Source organism: Mus caroli, chromosome 2 (genome assembly GCF_900094665.2).
Source record: "Mus caroli chromosome 2, CAROLI_EIJ_v1.1, whole genome shotgun sequence".
Taxonomy (NCBI): Eukaryota; Metazoa; Chordata; class Mammalia; order Rodentia; family Muridae; genus Mus; species Mus caroli.
In genome coordinates, this window is record NC_034571.1 from 62,890,830 (window position 1) to 62,913,186 (window position 22,357).

The following is a 22,357-nucleotide window of genomic DNA, read 5'->3' on the forward strand; positions in this document are numbered from 1 at the left end:
GGTAGGGAAGTGGGGGGCGCTATGGGGGACTTTTGGGATAGCATTGGAAATGTAATTGAGGAAAATATGTAATAAAAAATATTAAAAATTAAAAAAAAAAGAAATCAGAATTTCACAATTGAATCAGAAACAAGAAAATAACAGTGGTTCTACATAGACATCAGTCAGCAAATGAAGAGTTTTACATCAAAACAGGATCACCCACCATTGCTGGGTGTCTGCACTCTGCGCACATAGAAAAGCAGGGGGCGCGCAATGACCTTTCTCGTCAATATCCTCAAATACCAAAAGGTAAGTGTGGTGTGACATTTAAATGCTTCCTTCCGTATGCTCACGTGTACAACGTGCAACCCCTCCCCTCCTCTGCACTCGCACGTTCACGGTGAGATCAAGGCTGCACTGGGTTTAAATGGTCTTGGCTTCAAAAAGAAAAACAAAAACCCAGGAGGTTGAGAAGGCAAGCCTGCTGGTTTGTCCCAAGGGTGGCCAGCCAAGGTCCACAGCAGATAACATCATCGGGAAGTTCTCCATGGGTGTGGACCATGCCAGACACCAGGGCCAGCACAGACAGCTGACAGGGGTCTCTGTGGTGAGCCCTGCAAAGGCGTGAGCCAGGGCATAATGGAAGGGCCAGTTCAGCGCTCTCCAGCTTGCAGTTGCTGTATCATTTGTTTGCCCTGGACAGAGGCGATTACAGTGACAGAGCAATGAGGAAAAAAATACCTCACAGCACTGCACGTTCAGCGGGTATCACACCTGGCCTAATTCCTTATACCAAAATAACAGGATGGTCCAGAGTCCCTCACTACCAATCTCCCAAGAGCAGGTCAGTCTGTGTTAGGATAGGGCCCACTGGAATCTTTCCTTGACTTACCACCGACAGTTTCAAGGTTGGAAATCTCGCTACAAAACTGCTAAGTACAGCTCTAGGAGAAAGTCAAAACACACCAAAGCTGTATCGCTGACTGCAATGCCAAATACTGACTTGTACCCGTGAGATAGATAGATAGCACATACTGTGTCTGCCTGTCTGTGTAAATAAGGTAGTACTTAAAAGTGTGTGTGCCTGTCTGTGCAAACAACGTCTGCCTGTCTGCTTGTCTGTGTAAGCAATGGATGTCTATCTGCCTGACTATGTAAGAAGTGTGTGTATGTCTGCCTGCTATGTAAGAGGTGTATCTATCTGCCTGTCTGTGTAAACAAGGTGGTACACCCTGTGCCTGTCTATCTGTTTATGTAAGTAATATCTGTCTTCCTGTCTGTGTAAGCAATGTGTGTTTGTCTCCCTGTCTATATAAGCAATGTGTGTCTGTCTGCCTGTCTGTTGTAAGTAATAAGGTGGCATACTATGTCTGTCTGTCCGTCTGTGCAAGTAATGTGTATCTGGCTTGCTGTCTATGTAGGTTGTGTGTGTGTGTGTGTGTGTGTAAAGCATTACTTGACTAGGACCCCAGACTAAGATGTAGATTTAAACAAAATGTCTTATATTTTAAGAATCGGTAAGGCACACTACTCATTAACAATTATAGGCCATTTTTTTTATAAAACAATTTCATTCCTTGGAATATATCCTAACAAATAGATAACATTTTAGCAGTAGGACACACCCAGTGATGTTCACCCCTCTGTAATTAAAAGAACTAATTAATTAATCATTCTTGCAGTAGAATGTTATGTAGCCATCAAAAAGACAATAGACATCACCTGACACATAAAGATATGCACCGACATCTGAAAACATGATAGTGTCTGATAGGCCCCAGCTTCGGTCTTTGGAGAGATGACTCCCTGGGGTGCAGATAGAGGGAGGAATACCTCCAGTCAGAGGGTGTAGCAGAATAGGTGAGACTCAAAGGTCAACAGATCTGGAGAACTACAGCTCACTGGTTGAAAGACGCCACAGAGTTGAGGATTCTGGTCGTTAAGCCTACAAATCAGTGAGAGGCAACAGTTGGCTAAGTCCACAAGGGGCTCACACTGAAGGCTCCCTCATGAGCTGGTGGCAGTGCCAGGAGCAGCTCTGAAGAGCTTGACCTTCAAGCCCATTTAGGTGGCCCAGTCTTTCTCTCCCTTATCTCCCCAGAGCCTTTCCTCAGGCCACTGCTTGAGGCTTTGTGTGAGGTCTGAACTTTCCCCCAACCCCGCATGCCCATTCGGGCCTGGCCAGTTCCCTCACATAGGCTAACAAGCTGGCTGAGGAGCCAAGCAGCTCCATGCAGTCTTTCAAGTGTGAGCTGAACTGAAGGCACTCCCTCCGCATGCCTCAGCCCAATTGCTGCCTAGCAGGCTGCACAGGGCTCCTTCCCTTTGTGTTTGAGTCTGGGAAAGCAAATAGAACTTCTCAGACACTTCTGAATCAGCATTTGAATGTGTCAGCAGTAATTAAAGAGCAAGCCTAAAAAAAAAAAAAAAAAAAAAAAAAAAAACAAAACTGTTATCAAAGCAACCTTAACTAGATCCCTTCAATTTTAATTTGTTTTCAAAATGACTGAGTTTCAAAGATCTTTTCTAAAAATACAAAATAATTCTGCCTTTCGAAAAGTTAGTCCTGAATCTCTAATAAGCCGATCACATTTGATTAGCTCCAAACAAGGAGAGCCCCCATCCTTGCCCCCTTTTCTCTGTTTCTAAACTTGTTCTGCACCTCAGCTCCCCTACCATGGTCTCTGAGACTCAGGGAACAGGACCGGAAAGGGGGTAGGAAGGCACAAGGTAGGTTTCTCTCCACAGCACTCCTTCCTGCCCCCACAATGCCCCACACTTCCTGACTATCAGTGACTTTCAGCTTCCCACCTCCAAAATGCCAAACTCATTTTAAAGATTTTTCAAGATTGAGATGAGGAAAGTTTAACACGATTTCCCCTCAGCGGAGGAGAGGAGAAGATTAGGAATACAAGATTAGGGAGAATTAACTTAGCCTAGTATTGGAACACCTTAGTAAGTGAACAGTGCTTTTGGTGACAGGGGAGCACATGTTCCCTGCTGGCTAGAGGACAGCACTGAGAACATGCTGGGCGGGACTAAATGTCAACCCCCTGCACCAGCCACCTTGTTGAGTGGCTCAACCATCTGACGTTAGGCTAAGGACTCCCAGAAAGTCCAGTAGTGAAAGATTTTAAACCTTGAATCAGTTGCATCCAAATCTTAGCTGTGGACCAGGGGAACCCCAGAGAGCTGAGAGCAACCTCAGAGATGTCCTGGAACAAAGGTTTAGCTGTCTCCTCCTGCTCTCAGGATTATGCCAGAGGCCACTGCACCACCATCTTACTCCCCGAACTTTCCTTAAAAATACCTGCAGGGACAGTGCTGAGCACAGACTACACAGGAACTGACAGATCACTCACTGGTCCTAAGCCCACGGGACTCATAGGCTGCACCGTGGCAAGGTCGAAGGGCGGGAACTCAGCGTGACACAGAGTATGACAGAACGGGGTCTCGGGGTCACAGGGCCATGGCACTGCAGTCACGGGCCAGGTGATACAGACTAAGACTATGGAGCAGCTGGGGCTGCAGGAGGCATGAGAAAGCCTCACCCACCCTGGAGCTACAGCAATAGTGAGTGGCTTTGGTCCTCGTTAACAAAACACCTGACAGAAACAACTGTGGAGAGAGGGGTCGATTTTTGGATCACAGCTGGGACACGGTCCTTCATTTGTGGTGGGGAAGGCATGGCTGTGCAGAAGCTAAAGTCAGATGCCTGTTACAGTTCTAAAGGCTGGGAAACAAAAAGCTCAGGCTGGAAACAGGATGGGTTCCTACCCCCAAACGCAGCCAACATTCAACTTCTTCCTCCAGCTAGTCCTTGTGTCTCCAGACCTTCCAACTATCACCTCCTGCTGCCATGCAAATGTCCAAACAAAACATGACCGACCGTGTGAAGACACTGCGCATTAAAGTGCAGCTTGGTTGAGGGGCAGCTTTCTGAACCAGGGAGCGGACCAGCAGAGAGCCCTCGTGGGAAACACGTGTGAATTTCCCAGGTTCTATTTCCCGGTGCCAAACTCTGTAAGGCAATAAACCCACCAGTGGCTGAGGTGGGCACGGTGGAAACAGAGCCCAGAGGGATGAAGAAGGAACCATTCACGGCCCTGCCCTCCCGGTGCCGCAGGTCTCATCCTGGAAGCAGCACGAAGATTCCGTGTAGGAAGCTGTGGACTGAGAGTCAGACACAGAGGCTGGCGGACCGCGGGTGGGAGGTGGGATGCAAGCAGGGATAAAGGCTCTCCATCAGCAAACATACGCAGCCTAAACTGGAAAACACGGCCACGTACAAATCCTTGGGAAAGCTGAGCAAGTCTGTCAAAGGCAAATGGGAAGCACTGACTGCACACGAACATACAGCCCTCAAGCACGTGGCTGTCGTGCAACACAGCCAATGATTCTGCACAAGTGTTTCCAGGACAGAGTGCTGACAGCTCTTGGCAGTTTAAAACCAGCGTCTCTTACTTCAGAATTCTTATCGCTGTTTCCAACTCTCCAAAATGGATCCCCAAAGCTCCATACCTAACAAAGCTCAGTGTCTTGAAAAGTCACCTCAATCTAAAAGGCACAGGCTTTTCCTCCAAGTGAGGATCAGAGAAAAACAAACAAACAAACAAAAAAACCCAAACAAACAAAAACCACACAGCACAGCAAACCCAGGGAGCAGGGGAAAAATTTAACAATAAAGTGTTTGGCGGTTGTTTTGTTTTCTCTTGCTTGGTCGTCTGCACGGAAAGTAATATTCTGTGATGCTTTTCCCCTGTTGCTGCCTCTGCCCTCACCTCTGTCAAATTCACACGCAGCACAAACACTGAGCAAAAGGACACAATAGACAGCAGCAAGATAGTTTTTATACAACAGTCAGCGATTCCGAGGGTCAGGTCTGAAATGAACTATTCTGACAGCGCCCCCTAGTGGGAGAAGGCACTGTTCCCACCAAATGAAGTCTTCTAAACTGACCTTACACTTATGAAGGAAGAGAGAGTCTCTGCGCCTTCGCTGTCCCCGGGAAGACCTGCCCCAGACACTGTACCTGCCAAACAGTAGCCCTAACATTTCTAATACTGCTCTGTGGCTGTGAAACGGTAGAGACGAGATCTATCACCTCCACCATCCTCTCTAGGAGCATGTGGTCCCTCCATGGTACACCAACACGCTCAGTTGCTTCTGTAAGAGGAGAGTAAGAAACACAAGCCTTAAGAGGACTGCAGCCCCGAGCCTATCTGATGCACCTGCGTATCCCAGATACCCCTGTTGTCAACGTTACACAAGCTAGAATCACCTGAAAAGAGGAAGCCTCAACGAAACCAATGCCTTCAGACTCACCTGTGGCCATGTCTGAGCGAAACGCTCGTCACTGATGATTGACATGGGGAGGCCCGCCCACTCTGGGCAGCACCATCCCTGGGCACGTGGATGAAGGCAGTGGGCCTGGACTGTGTAAGAAACAAGCTGGCTGAACATGATCCAGGTAACCCAGTAGGCAGTGTTTCCTTACGGTTTCTATTTCAGTTCCTGCCCTGACTTCCCTCAGAGATAGACTGCTACTCGGACGTATTAGCTGAAATAAACCCTCTCTTCCAAGGTTGCTTCCTGTCCTGATGCTTATCGTACGTGGCAGCTGGAATCGAGTTTGGCTCACTTCTCCTCTTCCTTCCGAGGTAGTTAGCACATACTTGCAGTCCCTCCTGCCTCTGTTCACCCAGCACTAAGGTGTCTCGGAAACCAAGGAACTTCCTGAAAATAGCCTGATATTACTAAACTGTATTAATTGAATCATGAAATCCTGGAAGCACTCCGTTCTATCTCTCAAAATTAAGACTCTTGGTTTTGACATGAATTGCGTCTATTACATTTCTTTGGTTTGTTAAAAGAAAATGTAACACAGACTTAAAATTTTTTAATTCAAAATAAAAGTGGCAAGTACTTAGACCATCACCCTTCAATTACCTGCCCCATAAAAGAGCAGCCACCTGACTAACGGGATTACCTCAGTCAGCTTCTGCTCCAGGGCTGCGGCATCTGCGTGCCTAGCCTTCCCTTGGGTTTCTCTAAAGGCAACTGCTGCCCTCTACTGGGAAAAACGTGGAACAAAGCTGAAAATCCCCTCAGTTCTGGTTTCAATACCTGACTGAACCGCGATTTCAGGAGGGAGGAAGGCAACTTCGCAGAAGCTTAAAAGTCGTTTCCTGCTTTTCTCGACTGCAGAACCTAAACGGTAGGAATCTGAGACGTTGGCTTTGCAGTCACCTAGTCAGGATTCTGGCTGCAGCCAAGGCCCAGAGTTCCGGATCTCAACTTAGAGTGAACAGTACACACTGCTTCTCTCTCCTCTCCCCTGGGCCTATCTACCAGCTCCATGACCGTTCCCGCACCAGCGGTATATACGTCAGGGCACGTGATCTGATGGTTTGACCCTCTGCTACCCTTGGAGCTGCAGTGATGTGTGCTCTGTGCTCCCTAATGAAAAGTGAGTTCCACCGTCCGGGCTGTCCAGTATCTTTCTTCATCTCAGAGTCCACTACTGGGGGCAGTGGCAGAAAGAGATGCTATGCACCCCCAAACCAGGACCCCCTCCCCCAACCCAGAATAGCCAGCACAAAACAGACACAATGGCATTGTAAGAGCAAAGTGGTGATGATAGAGGCAACATGCGTGATTATAAGATGATAAAACGCACTATATGGTAACCACTATTTATTGCAAAATATGTCCCAACTGCTATGCTATATGCACTGCCCAATTCTATATACACAAGCACAAGAGGATCTTGCCTCTATCATTTATGAATGAGAAGCTAAGCTCATTATTTAATCACCTGTTTAACAAAAAGTGATTAACTAGTGGTGTACCAAATTCTCACTAGCGATGTCTCCCCTTTCAGATTTTTCAAGCCCTTCTACCACTTGAGATTCGCCCAAACCCACCAGGGAGCTACCAAACTCTCTAGCTTCCCATCGTGACACAGGACCGCTCCCAGCACGTCCCAGGTGGTCACAAATGGCATGGAGACTCCCTGGACCTCAGCTGTGTTGAAAGTAGACAACTCTGCATGCCCACGAGTAGCAGCCCCACCCCTTACGGAATCCATCTGGCTGATTTCCAGTCCCTTTGCCCTTCCTCGGGAGGTGGCAGAAGCAGCATAGACCGGGGATGAGGATGCAGCCCATGCCTACCTCACATTACACTTTGGGAGGTCCCTGTCATGCTATCATCCGGCAAGATGTAACAACAGTGCCTGCTCTCCCTTCCTTTGTGCGCCACTGTTTGAAACAAAGAAGGAAACAGGCGACAAAAAGTGGTGTGGAGGCTCCTGAGGAGGACCGTGCACGCTGCAGCTCCCCACTCTCATGCTCTCCCCTAGTGCATGGGAAGCAGAGGTTACCTCAAGGTAGCAGAGGTTAGCCCTGGCTCTTATAGGGCAGAAAAGAGAATATAAAGGCAACAGTAGTGAAATCACAGTTCCAAAGAATAAAGGCTGGGACCACCTTCCTCCTCGGTGAGCTTCGCCAGGAGCTCTCTGTCCATCCCACCCAGGGACCAGGGGCGCAGTCCTAAGGAGACCATCCCTGTCATCCACTCCAGCTGTGTGCTATGTGCTTGTAGAACACCCAGCCGTCCACAGCCACGAGTCACCCCGTTATTCACGTAATGTATCAGACTCAGCATCTGCTGCTGTAAAGCATGAGGCCAGACATCCTTGTGCTTCCATGGCTCAGCCCCGGGCAGCACAGAGTCAGAGATGCTGGCGCAAAGAGGTCAGGCTGCTCACTCTGGCCACGGCTGTGCCCAGCACAGACGGAGAGAGGATAACACCAACCTCACTTGCTGCCCGAGTCTGATGCAAATGTACCCTGTACACTACAAATCCCAAGGAATTCCTACCCCTGACATCCTATGAACGTGCACCATAATAACACAGAACATATATACACAGCCTTGGAAAAGAAAGATGTCATGACCTGGGGGATAAGTAGGTTCCTGTACTTGCATATTTAATGAAGAAGCTGACAGGTGCCGCCTAAAACAGGTAGTCACCATTAAACCTCAGCAGGATGGGAGGGAGGCAACAAGGTGTGCCTCGTAATATGATACACCCAGAATACAGCCTCACTCCTGAGACGCCTGTCAAAACACGCTGGTCAGTGCACTCATGAAGAAATATCAGCTAAGTCTTTATGGAAGGACAGTCTACGGAATAACCGACCTGGATTCTTCAAAAGTGCAGCAACTACAAGAGAAGCGCTGCTCCATATGAAAGGAAACCAAGCAGCTAAAGAAATTGCAGATTAGATCCTGTAGGGAAACTGACAACACTGGAAAATCAACAACTTTGATGAAGAGTGGGAGAAGTGCATAACAGAATGTAGAGATTAGTGTTAGCATCTTGCCTTTGGTCACTGTGCTGCTGTGGCATAGGAGACTGTCCTTGTGTGGGAGACACACAAAGGTGCAGCTGTGGGCAAAGGACGCCTTGTGTCCTTGTGTGCTATGTATTCCGAACTGTTCCAGGGAAAGAGCGAAAAAGAAAATATTTGCAGAAAGTTGTGAGATCTTCTTCTAAGTTTCTTGCAAGTTTGAAATTATTTCAAAACAGAAAGTGAAAGAATATATAAGGCACCACAGAATTTAAAAATGTGAACTTGGTTTTTCTTTAAAAAAAAAAAGATTTATTTATTTTATGTATGTGAGTACACCGTCACTCTCTTCAGACACAGCTGAAGAGGACATCAGATCCCATTATGGATGGTTGTGAGCCACCACTCGGTTGCTGGGAATTGAACTCGGCTTCTGGAAGAGCAGCCAGCACTTAAACACTGAGCCATCTCTCCAGCCCCAAACTGTAGTTATTTCTAACTAGTGATTTCGAAACACACACTAGAAGCAAATAGGGCTAATAGTTTTTAGGTCTTTAAAATACAAAAACAATCTTAGCAGATTGATAAAAGAAATTCGTAATGTTTGTGCCCATCTTGGCAGTGCTGACTTCCCATACTCCTTCTTTGTTATTTAGTTTTCTTTTATGTTGTTTTGTTTTGGAGACAGGGTCACCTGGCTGGCCTTGAACTCACACTGTAGGCCAGTCTGGTCTCAAATTCAGAGGTTTGCCTAACTCTGTCTTTGCCTCCCAAGTACTAGGATTAAGAGGCATACCACCATGCTAGCTCCCTTTCTCCTGATACTGACTAGCTAACGACTAGCCACTTCTAACTTGCCATCTGTGACATTACTACATGCTAACACAGACCCTCTAACATCTTGCCTCCCACCAGAACTCAGCAACCACAGTAAGAAGAGCTGTGAACAGTACATCTAAACCCAGACCCTCTCAGTTAAGATCTCCAGCTGACCAGTGACATTTAGCCATCTGTGTGGCTAAGACCGCTGGTCCCCTGTCTTGCCCTGTGTGGGTTTCAGAAAGCAAGTGAGTATTGGCTGCAAATGAGGTCATTCAAGGTTCACATCACGGGCACACAGTTAGGCAATAGCCAGTTCTGAATCTGAAATGGATGTGTACAATTGTTGGCATCTGGGTTCAGTTTTAACTCAACAGTGTGCTACCAGCCTTCTCACTCCAAGAGTATAAGCCATGGGCAATCATGCATCCAAAGGGAGATGGAAATAACCATCACATTCACACTCACACACACACACACACACACACACAAACACGAAAGCTATGTGAAAGGCAGAGATGGCACAAAACTCTTCCTGCTCATGAACAAGAACAAATGTGAAGTAGAAAAGAACGTCCTTAGCTGTGCTTAATGCAGCTTTTGTAGATTGTTGTTAGCTTAAGAATACAGGAAGCAGCTCAGGGTCCAGGAGCATCAAGTCCCTCACTACTTTTCATTGTATACCAGGGATCACACAGAAATTCCACATCAAAGACAAAAAATCAGAACCAAAGAAAATCAAGATGATACCTAAATGTCAGAATATTCCCTAAAGACAGAACAGTAAAAGCTGTTTTATAAGGAAAACTGTATGAATATGTGTGTGCTTGCATGTGTGTGTGTATGTGTCTCTGTGTGTGTGTGTGTGTGTGTGTGTGTGTGTGTGTGTGCATGTGCAAGCACATGAGTTCCTTACAAAAGAACAGTAGTGATGGCTACAAGGGATTTTCAGAGAACAATCACATATGAGCCTGTGTATCCTTTAAATATGAAAATCATCCATATTAATATATATGTTAATTTGGGTTAACAAGAAGGAATCATATTAAATACTATTTATGACAAATTTAAAATCAACAGAGTTGCAAAATGATCATAAGCTTTTGCAACAGACAAACTTGTTCTTTAGGTACTAGTTATAATAAATGGTCATAGTTTTATTTAGAACACAACAAAGTGGAGTGGACCAAAAAAAAAAAAAAAAGAGGAGGAGGACATGGAAAAGGAGGAGGAGGAGGGGGAGAGGGAGAGGGAGAAGAGGGAGAAGAGGGAGAGGGAGAGGGAGAAGCGGAAGAGGAAGAGGGAGAAGAGGAGGAGGAGGAGGAGATCATCAGTAACCTAGCATCAAGGAGTGATGTCTGAGGAGCAGGTCCACATCATTGGAACAAGGGTAAAGCTGAGGAAACCCCCCAAGAAACAGGACAGCAAGAAGCGGAGGAGATCCACCTCTGTGTAAGGAAGCCTAAGCATTAAAAACCCTAAACCAGCTTTAAACAAAAGTTACCAAAGTGCTGTGAAAAGCCAGGAAACATGGAAATATCCTATAGGAAAGGTTTTCACTACACATGGTGATTCAAGTAACATCTGCTTCCCATGGCCTCGGCAGCAAGAGAGTGCTGAACATGTGGTGAACATAGTCGTGTTTGCTCACCACCAGCCAGGCAGGAGGAGAGGCAGGGAGGCTGCTCTTCTGTATCATGCATGCGCAGAGCAAACAATTGCAGTCTATTGAGTGGGAAACTGGGTGGGCGAGGAAGCCTCGCTGTGACACACTCAAGGGGGGTAGAAGTTAATGTTTCTGGCCATATGCTATGGGGGGCAAATGAGACCTTGTGGTGGTGGTGGTGGTGGGAGTGTCAGCCGTGCCCATCAGCAAATCTCTACATGAGAAGTGTGGTACAGACAGCAGCCAAAATATACTTGACAATGCATATGCAATGGGAGAGTGGTCGTCTTTAGGATGCGAAATACCCAGGAAAGCATGACCAGGCCTTTCCTACACATGCTTAAAAACTACTTAATAAGCCTTTACAGACTTCTGAGATAGAAAGCTACTTTTTGTGGGAGAGACAGACAGCACACTAATGCCTAAAATGAAGACCTCAGCACCTAAGTACAATGGTACATACCGGCACTTACTTCTAAGGCTTGGGAAGCAGAGGCAGAAAAGCAAAAAGCAAAATAAAACAAGAGAAAATAAAATAAAATAAAATCCAATAAACAAGAACAACAATGATTGATGATGATGACGACGACCATGCAGAAAGACCTAAGGTATGTGAGAAGATACTGTTGGATATTCACATCTCTCCAAGTTCTACTCCTCACTGTCCCAACACAAAGGCAAAATGGGATTTGGGATAGACAGCACACTATGCGTAATAAAATATTTTTAAGGAAAGAAAATAAAGTCATAGCCTGAACAGAGTCTTCATTTTCTCAAATTGATCAAAGTCCACAGGGAAAGTCTGCGCTGTGTTAAGGAGCCAAGCATGGTTCGTTTTTCTGGAGATAAGACTGTAAGGTTAGAAATTCAATATTAAGAACCTCGGCCTTTATTGGGCATAAAGAGTCATTTTATTTCTTTTTTTTTTTTTTTTCATTTATCGACCCTCATGTTCCTCATGTTTGTTTTTGTTTAATTTTGAAAGGCACTCCTGAGCATAGTCAGACAGTTAATCTGGAAGCAGGGTCTAAGAAACATTAGAAGAGGAAATTAATGGAAAGCTAAAAATCTACCACAAATGTTCAATTAAAAACCCAGGCATCTGCCGGGCGTGGTGGCACACGCTTTTAATCCCAGCACTTGGGAGGCAGAGGCAGGCGGATTTCTGAGTGCAAGGGCAGCCTGGTCTACAAAGTGAGTTCCAGAACAGCCAGGGATATACAGAGAAACCCTGTCTCAAAAAAACAAAAAACAAACAAACAAAAAAACCCAGGCGTCGGACTTTAACACCTGTCCCATGGCAGGTGTAGTCTCCACCCCTCATCAAGGAAAGTTCTTGCAACAGACACCACTACGGAAAACCACAGCAGATCAAAGGCAGAGTTGTGGAGCCCAGTCCCAATGGATACATCTACAAAACACTCCCTTGCCGGAAACACTGAGGAACAAGGGGTGGAAAGACTGTGAAAGCCAGCGATCGGATCGGGGAGTCGGCTGTGAGACCCTGTCCCTAGCAATGTCAGAGGCTACACCCACAAAGTCTCACCAACCTCTGAAACACAACATGAGGAAGGACAGCAGCAACAGACATGCCAAAGTGGGTGGAACGCCCACGGGCCTCAACGCTACCTGCGGGCAACTGAGGAGAGCTGGGAGCGGGAGAAACAGTCTTCCCCAAGGACGAACAGACCGGTTGGAGGTCCAATACCAAACGGTGAGTCTTGAAAACATATACACACAAGTAACATCATATAGACTGAACAGATGATACTTAGGAATGTATGTATATACATGTACATATATGTATAGAACAACAATTAATGAAAAAAAAAAGGTCATGAAATTGCAAGAAAACATGGAGGGGTACATGGGAGGGTTAAGAAGGAAGAAAAGAAAGGGAAAATTATATTATATTATTGTATTATATTATAGTCTCAAGAGGTAAAACAAATAACTTTTTTAAAGGGGGAAAAAAACAGAGGAGGCTGGACCAGAGAGGTGCTCAGCAGTTGAGAGCACTGGCTACTCTTCCAGAGGACCCAGGTTCCATTCCAAGCCCCCACATGGTGGTTCCCTGCCACCTGTAACTCCAGTTTCAGGTCATCAGCTTCCCTCCACTGGCCTCCACGGGCACCAGGCATGCACACATGGTACACAAACACACATGCAGGTAAAACAGCAATACACATAAAATAATCATTTCCTAAACAATTTTTTTTTTTTTTGGTTTTTTCGAGACAGGGTTTCTCTGTGTAGCCCTGGCTGTCCTGGAACTCACTTTGTAGCCCAGGCTGGCCTCGAACTCAGAAATCCGCCTGCCTCTGCCTCCCGAGAGCTGGGATTAAAGGCGTGCGCCACCACGCCCGGCTGTTAAACAATTTTAAAACAGAGGAGGAGCTGTGTACAGTGACGACCGCTGCATGCCTGGAGTCCAAGCACTTGTGGCAAGGCGGGATCATCATGGATTTGAGGCCAGTCTCAGCTACACGGTGAGACAAGAAAGGAAGAGTGAAAATTAGGAGAAAAGACAGGAAAGTGGAAGGGCCGTAGGGTTGTCAGAGAGCTAGGAGAAGCTCTTGAGACAGAGCAGACTGGGTAGGAGGGGAGCGTCACACGTAACTTCAGTGTACAGAGACTGGGGCAGGAGGTGAGACATGCGGCAAAGACAGAAACACAAAGCGCCAAGCCAATAATCAGTCCCTGCAGACTGATCTATTACGGAAGCCGGGGTTTGGGGAGGGGGGGCTGGCAGCTTTTTGTCACCTCTGGATGACATTATGGACCTGTGATCAAAAGAGCGCAGGCTAGACTCCAATACCACCCAAGGAACCCACTCAGGATCCCCTCTCTGTCAACCATTAGAAGACCTCCATCTCTGCCATCTCTCCAGCCCCCAGGGCACACATTTTTAATTATTAATATATGACACTAAATTTAAAACCAAGTAACCACACTGATGGCTACAGTTCACTAGATTTCATACAAATCATAATGAAATCTGTAACAATCCGTAATAGGTAAATACGGATATAATCACATGCTATTTTGAGACTGTAGGTAATCTAAACTTAGTGAACATAAAGCAGGCTATAAGAGTATCATGAGTCTTTTGTGAGGATATTCAACTAACCTTTACAATCAAAATGGGGGTCGGAAAGTGGTTTGGTCAATAGAATTTGGGGAGCCGAGTCCACACTGTCAGCACTGACATCCAGGCAATCCAGGCACAACTGATACCCTAAAGATGTCTTGCCGTGGAGCTAAGAATGTTGACAATTCCATCCCTGGAGCTGGCTTAGCGGGAGCTGGCCACCCAGGCTTGACAAGGGAGTGAGCTTCCGTTTCAGTAAGAAATACTGTCTCAAACAAAGAGTGAAGAGAACCCGAGGGAAGATGCTTGCCACGGATCCCCGGCCTCCACAGGCACATGTGCACACATGAACAAACACTGGTGACTATTATTCTACACATCGCACATAGGAAACGCGCTTTCCTTTCATCATCCAAACCCTGCAAGCTTCGTGCTCTCTCCATGCCCTGAGATAACCAGAAGGAAAACTCCTTATCAGAGTCATGGGGTCAGGTCATCTCTGCACAGCAAGCCAGAGTGTGTAGGAATCATCTTCCTGTTGCTTCACTTCTGGCTGGAGAGGACCCTTCAGGATGATGGCGGCAGGTCACCCTTACCTTCTTGGCTCTTTGGGCTATGTCTGGGGTTCTTGTCAGCAGCTTCTCGATCAGGTACTCTCTGTTCTGCAAAACAAATTATCCCAACAACGGTTTAACATCAAATCAGATGGAAGCGAATTCTCAGCCGTTTCAAAACAGCGGATTGACTTGGGGGTGTTAAGCATGTTACCTTGGCTTTCTGGAAGAATTTGCATTTTAAAAGTTCTGCTGCTGTGGGCCTGAAAGATGAATAAGAAATCAGAGTTGAAACAATTGCCACATAATAAATAGACTGCCTTGACACTACAGCTTAACCTTAGAGCATTTTTGGATGACTGATGTTAGGGCAAGCAAAACCAACAACCAAGCTAGTCGCAAGCTGGCACCAAATAAAGCAATGTCGGTTTTCTAGTTCTTTCCAAATTCCTCTATTGCCAAACACATAAACTCATGTGAGTTAAGGTTTGGGCACAATCAATTTCCCAGCCTCCATTCGTATACTTCAGTATGTCAACTTTAGCGTTTCTGGGAGTTGGCAGAGCAACTGCTGGGAGCTAAATTCCTATGTTATTAAGAAGCCATACAAACTGCAATGTGACCTTGTCAAGGGAATGGCGGAGTGAACTTTGTTCTGTGATTTCCAAGGAGCAGCAGCATCTACTGAGAAGGGCTCACAGACAGATGTTGTGTGCTGGCTCCGTCTGCGAAGTATTAAAGCAACTGCTTCAACTGTATATGGACCACTTTTTTTCAAGGAAATTTAAAATAGCATGGTAATGAATAAAACGCAAATTCCCTTACAAGCATTTCTGGATATGTCTACTTCCTTATGGTATCATGTGACCTGCTTCTCTATGCTCTATGTGCTATAAACTTAAAGTCAGGTCCAGAGGCTCAAAGACATCTCATCATGCAGATGAATGGTGTCAAAACTGCCCATAAAATTACACATTTAGAAACATCCCCAATTGCGGAGTTTGGATAGAAGATGCATAATTGGTTGAGTTTGTAAATATACCAACGTTCACAGTTTGGATCTGTCCTTCTCAAGCTGTGCTTTCACGGAGGCGACCGATGGGCCAGACCACTAACACTGATGCTAAGTTTAACTGCTTGGTCCCCAGGCTCCAAAGCTCAACACTGGAAGGCCTGCCTTCTCCACAGCAATTAGCCAGTGTCGTGCTGAGTGGCGTCTTGGCGTGCTGTATAGATATCTTGTTGCTGAAACCCTTCCCCTGTGGCTTACCATTTTTGCCTTAAATATTTCACAAGAGGTAGCCAGACATTGATTTCCTACTTTTAGCATTCCTTCTATGTTCAACTGACAATCGTCCATAAAGAATAGCTTCCTTTGTCAATACTCCCTTAATTAGGAATCCATTTCGCATCAGCTTTCTCTATTTGTGTCTGTACAAGGGGGGGGGGGGAAGCTGCCCTAATTATGCTCATCCAGATAAGGCTAAACATGTTGGTCAATGGAGCAGCACTTGCCTAACATCCAGCAGGTTATGTCCTACAGTAAGAAAAGGAAAGGGGGGGAAGGAAGAGGAAGGAACTAGGAGTATGGGGTGAAGGGTAGGTTGCAGGAGAATCTTCAGGATGATAGAGGAAAAGGGAGAAGAGATGAGGGAAGCATTCTAGATCAAAACAGACTTAAAATACAAAGCCAAACGCAGCTCATTATCCTTGATCAAACACTGGGTTTGGAAAGGAAGGAGCAAAATTTACAAAGAACATTTAGAAATACATAAGTTGACCACAGAGAAGAAGCCTGTAAAAAAAAATAAAAAAAATAAAAATATACATATATGTGTGTGTGTGTGTGTGTATTGCTCATTTTCTGAAGTGATCACGTGATCACAAGGAAAAACATCATGATCACGTGGGCACATGACCTTGTTTGGAAGAAACACGTAGTGAAGTGTGGTCCCTTACTTTCAAATAATTCAGTAAATAAACAGAACACCCAGAGGGTGGGGATGCTAACAGTGATGGGATGGGGGATAGGGGAACTGGAGCAAACACTGAGCTACTTCCCACATTTTCTGTATGTTGTAAAATTTTCATAATGGTAAATGGGAAGGGAGACAAAAGCATCATGGGATATTAATATTTTCACAGGCTAGCTAAAGTACAAAGAGAGTGATACTGGGGTGAGGTGTCCTTGTGCCAAAATGATAGGCAGCTACTGCTAAAATGTGCCAGCACCTGCCTTAGTCTGACAGTCAAAATCTGTATTTCTGTGCAAGGCAGATTTTTAGTGTTACCACTTTTTCCTTTATATTTCAAGAATGCTAGTTATAAAATCCTTCTCGAAGAAGCCCAAGTCATGCATCCACTAAAACAGTTGCTAATTGATACCTGCTTTGATTAAATAAAGGTCTAAGCAACAGGAGGGCCATATCCCTTGGCAAACTCATTAAATGCATGAGTCTGCATCTTGTTTAAAAACAAAGAACTTGGAGATGAGAAAGGACTTGGCCATTTTACATAATGCATCGATTACTGTTCTGCTGTATATTTATTCGTCTTGCTCATCAGTCTGTGCTGCCTACCCTCAGAGGTGTGCCTCCTGGAAGCAACCAAACCAAGCTCAATGATCCCAAAGTCTCTGAGTCTATCTCCGTCAACCTCGTGCAATTCTGCCTTCAACTACGTTGGGGTTCTTACCTGTCCCTTGTTAGATTGTGACAAGCATGCAGTGCTTTTCTTGACTCAAAACTTTTCACATAACCAACCAGTACACCTTGCTCCTAAGTCAAGAAACAATTCGGAAGTCAACTTCTTTGGACACTCTCTCCCATCTTGTCTGAGTAGGACTCTGCTGGGAACTGCTGCTGCTTGCTGCTTGCTTGGGAGCTGGGCTTTTCCCACTCCTCTTCTCTATTCATCTCAGTCTATGATCCCTGTCCAGGATAGCTCCACTTAGTCATGTCACAGGCCCTTCCAAGGCAAAGGAGCCTGTAGGATTCATTTTTATATTCCCAGTGCCTGGCACAGAACAGTGGGCTACTGTAGCTTAATTTCACACCCCAGCGTGAAGTGAAGGCGATGCTGGTAGACATTTGAGCGCAGGACCGTAACTCCTGCAGCTAAGTTTAGCCAGCACTGAGGCCTAAGCATCTGCTCGTCACAGTGAGGAAGAGCAGAGGGGGGTGGGAGGGGAGGCACTAACATTGAGGCTCTGGCTAGCAAAACAAAGAATGGGAACAGGGGAGGGGGCCCATCTGGGGACCCAAAATGATTTTCCCTTTCCCGAGTAACCCCTCGATCCCCTCGTACACGCCAAAGGTCAAATGTTAAACCAAGGTAGAGAGAAGGCTGCAGAATGCTGGACTAACCTTGAGAAATGGAACTGGGAAAATTCTTTCCTTTCTTGAGAAAGGTCATTTCTATGGCAACCAAAAATATAAAGGGGGAAAGCATATTGCAGAGAAAATCCTTTTTCTGCCCCCTCCACTCCACTCTTATCCTCCATTACAATGACACCATAAAGTAAGGGAGGGATGGCTTAAAAAGCCCTCATTCTTTTTTTTTTTCTTTCTTTCTTTTTTTTTAAATAGGCACAATTGTTAAGTTGCAGGTCACTCTACTCCAATACAGAGAACAATTCAACAGCAGGTCACTGGTTTGTACTGAAGTCAGCTCCAAGTGTTCATAGCTTTAGAGTAAAACCACACATCTGGCAAGCTCCCTCCATGAGAAAGTAGGGGAATGGGAAAGCAGGAGAAATGAGGGGAAGGAAGGAACGTGTGAGGCAGGCGGAGGTGCTTGCTGCCTGCTGAACTCAGCTTCACAGAAACAACCAGGAAACGCTCTGTGCAGCTTCCGACCCTGCCTGCCTTCTGAGTTCTACTGGAGCAAGGGATCTTCATGCCCACCTCTCACGTGGCTGCTAACCACCACATAGCAGTGCATAGGTAATGTAACAGGGGACCCTGTTTTACAAGAAATGCTAAAAATGCTACCAGCCCCTGAAATAGTCCAGGCTATGAGTGATGACTGAGTCTGAATTCCGTAAAAACAATGCAGCCCTCAAGTACCCACATCATTGAAGGAAATCCCTCAACAGATTCCTCCAAGACAAATGGATGGGCCAAAGTCAACGGAGACTCAAATGAATCTCAAAGGATTCAGGATTGAGTGTTATAAAGTCAAAACAGTTCTAACAACGTGCTTTAATAAGCTCCAGCACCTTACTGACCTCAGGCAGAACTGCTGTGCACGGCTCTCCCACCCTCCCTAGGCAAAGTAATATTCCAGTCTATCTCACTTCTGACAGATCTATCTATACAACAGTAACCACTGCTCCCTCCCAGCCCCCAGTGCTCAAAGTAATTGTTCACTCTTTCTATAGGCTGCCATCATTTACGAATATGTTAAACTATACGGTCAAGGTTCATTTTATTAGGAAATAACATGATATTCTGCTATGCAACGCACAAACCTCTATGGGGCACAGGGCTCCTACACCTCAGCTCTGTGTCAGGAGGAGGGTGCAGAGTCCAGCCTGGGAGTGCAGGAGGAGATATGTCCTGGTTATCCCTGAACCATGGCTGTCACTGGTTGTCATGCCTCAGCACTAGGTAGGGTTTTGCTGCCTGTCAACTGCATAAGACTGCAGGGAGAGCTAATGCAGGCAACACAAATCTCGCAAGAATTGCCAGTTTTCTTACAACTCCTAAACCTTCTTGAATCTGGTTGCTGTTCCTGAAACTCTCTTCAGAGGATTTAAATCACCTCTAGACAGCAAACTCCCATGAGTCTCCTCATATAAAGAAGAATGTGCGTCCTTCTAAAAGCCTAAATTTGTTGTATAAATCAACAAAAGCATACCATGTAACAGTGATTTTAAAAGATACAGCATTAGTGTACTGTGATTAGTAGCAAAATGGCAGCGATTCTCCCTGCAAATGATGATGGCAGTCTCTATATCCTGAGTTCTGGGGCTCACCCCTGGCTCTGTGGGCAACTCTCGGGTGTCACTCCACCGCATCCTCAAAACGAGCCTTTGAACGACAATTACTACACCCATTAGATAGACAAAGAAACTAAGTCATGAGAATGAGAAAAAAAATAGAGCTCGGAATTCCCCTAGGTATTGAAACACTAAAGAAAGAGAATGGAAAGAAAAAAGTAAGAGAGAGAGAAAGCTGAAAGCCTTAAACAGCATGAACAGAACAGACTAAAACTTCTGGACTAAAATTGCTCTGGAAACATCACCAAAATGTCAAAATTTTGTCATGTGCATAAATGCTTATTTGTTTATTTCATGCTGGCTGTGTTTTAAATGATATGTTATATCAACAATAATTCTTTTTCTACACTCGCAATCCTGATGACTGTTTGTGTGTTTGTGCTCTTCCTCACATCCATCTTCAAGGTCTTTCCTTTTTCATGAACAGGCAGAGCCTCTGGGGCGGGGGTGCCGCACTAATGCTCTGTAACGCCTCCAGCTGAGAACAGCTGCATCGACCTTCACACGTGCAAGGAGGCCTCACCTGCTCACACACGCTAAACAGCGCTGGGAGGGAGAGGCTTCGCGCACACATCAACCCTAACTCGAGGCTGCCTCACAAACGTTCTGCCTCTCTTCTCTCTTGCTCACTGTCTCACTGAGGGACACACTGTCTCACACACAGAGGGGATCAGGATTCAGAACTCACACAGTGTAGAACACCTGGAAAAGTCTCTGCATTTCTCCAGAAACCAAACCGTTTAAATGTCTGTTAAATACACTGCACTGAAATCTAACTTCTTTGGATTAAATCACAAACCTGTCACTTAATCACACTAACAAGTCGACCCTGGGGAACGACTTTCAGAGCTGGGTGGCATTACTTGTCACAGCCACTAGGTGGAACCTCAACTTATTCCAGAATGCCAGAGGCTGTCAGTAAAGACAGAGAACTAAGCAGAAATGCAAGGCTATCTCGCACCAGGTGAGGAGGGAGGCTCAACCACTTCTCTGTCACATGATTTTTTTTGCCTTGTGGCAATGACACCCCTCCAACAAGGAAAGGATAAGCAGAAGCTGAAGAACAAAGTTAAAATCTAAGAGCATTGTCACCAAAAGGAGAGTGGCAAGTAAGGCCAGGGCAAGATCACTGGAGGAAGACTAACTCCTAAACACCAAAGGGAAGGAAGGACAGGAGAAACACTGGGCACAAACAGCCTGTGCGGATTATTGGTGGGAAATAATTAAAAACTCACAATAGCAAATAGTCCCAAAATACCACAGAGGCTGCTTGTAAGTTAAAGAAGTCTCGCCTAACTGACCGTAATGCTGTTTAAAAAAAAAAAAAAAGTTTAAAAGCTTAATACATTGAAGAATTTATGACTGGAATAAAGCAATGCCTTCTAACAACAGGGTTCCATCCCCGAATGGGGAACTTTCAGAATATTATTATTTATTACTATTATTAAATCTAAGCAAAACATCAGCACCTATGAACGTATGATAGACTATCCAGGACTATTAGGGAGATGACAAATCTATACAAGACATAGGCTTGCCGCTGATGTGCATCACTAAAACTCTCCTTTAGATGATAAAGGGTTCTGGGTTCCACTGTCTATGCCATGGGTATTTCAAAGTCCCGGGATTAAAAAGGGACAGTTAAGAAACAGATTCAAGCTGGGCGTGGTGTCGCACGCCTTTAATCCCAGCACTCGGGAGGCAGAGGCAGGCGGATTTCTGAGTTCGAGGCCAGCCTGGTCTACAAAGTGAGCTCCAGGACAGCCAGGGCTATACAGAGAAACCCTGTCTCGAAAAACCAAAAAAATAAAATAAATAAATAAAAATTAAAAAAAAAAAGAAACAGATTCAAAATGACAGTTGTTCCAGTGCAGGGCAGTAACTTTAAGAATACAGAGGAAACACTAAGTTCATTTAAAGCCATTTGCTTCCGCTTACAGGATTAATCTTTCTAGGTAAACTTTTCTCTGCTGCTAATCTGTTAATGGCACAAACAACTTGTTCTGCAACTAAAAGGAAGCTCATGCAAAATTCAGTAACTCGGCCTGGTTTAGACTGGAGCTAGCCGGATGTCCTGGGAGGTCAGCTCAACCTACCTAGTGCAGGTTGTAAGCTCGGCTGCCCTCACCCCTGCCAGCGTCTTCTGACATATGCTTTGTCACTTTCTCTTGGTGACAGTACCTACTTGCCTACCCCAAGCAAGCAGAATCAATTCTTCCTCCACCTCTCCCCCTCCTCTAGTCCTGCCCCCTCCCCCTAGTGCTATACGGGCTTCTCCCCCACTCCCACTCCCCACCCCCGCAGCCTCAGGCTTTCTCCCACTAACAGGATGGTGCACAGAGGCCAGAGCAATGTAGATTCTTCTCATCCACAAACATAGCTTTGTGGAAACTCAAAGGCGGGCACTCGCTCCCACTCCGAGAGTGGCATACCTTTTGGAAGGATCTTTCTGAAGACACAGTGACAGTAACTTTCTGAAGGACTTGCCGTATTTTTTCATCATTTCTTTATCCTCTACACCAGTTTCTAAAGTGGGCGGGTCATTTTGCAAAGTCAGCATTAGCACCTGCAGCCAAAACAAAGGAGGAGGCACCCTCTGTTGAATGATGATGGAACTTTCATCAGCGTTCCCACAGAAAGCATCTGCAGGCATGCTTTCCCCATGACTTTAATGAGCCTCCTTATCCTTTGGGTTATTCTCAAGGACAGAACTTATGAAATTTGTTCTGTGCGTTAAGAATGGTCTCTCAAAGCCACAGGGAAAAAAATGTTCCCTGGGAAGTCGCTGGCTCTCCCGGGACCTCAGGGAACACGTAGCTGCAGCACAGGCTGATTGGGAAAGAGTGGTGGTCAGGAGACAAAGGGGCATTCAAGTGTGAAGGCCAT

The 22,357-nt window shown here is 45.7% G+C and overlaps 1 protein-coding gene across 2 annotated transcripts in view; it reads right to left on the bottom strand.

Annotated features, from left to right (window-relative positions):
• The window catches only part of Stk39 (serine/threonine kinase 39), a 260,743-nt gene that overhangs the window by 135,332 nt on the left and 103,054 nt on the right, over positions 1-22,357 (bottom strand). For both annotated transcript variants that reach the window (XM_029470615.1, XM_021156379.2), the window contains exons 8-10: positions 21,904-22,037; positions 14,684-14,732; positions 14,512-14,577 (exon numbers count right to left, since the gene is read on the bottom strand). In XM_029470615.1, coding sequence (XP_029326475.1) covers positions 14,512-14,577; positions 14,684-14,732; positions 21,904-22,037 — 249 coding nt within the window. The remainder of the gene's footprint in view (positions 1-14,511; positions 14,578-14,683; positions 14,733-21,903; positions 22,038-22,357) is intronic.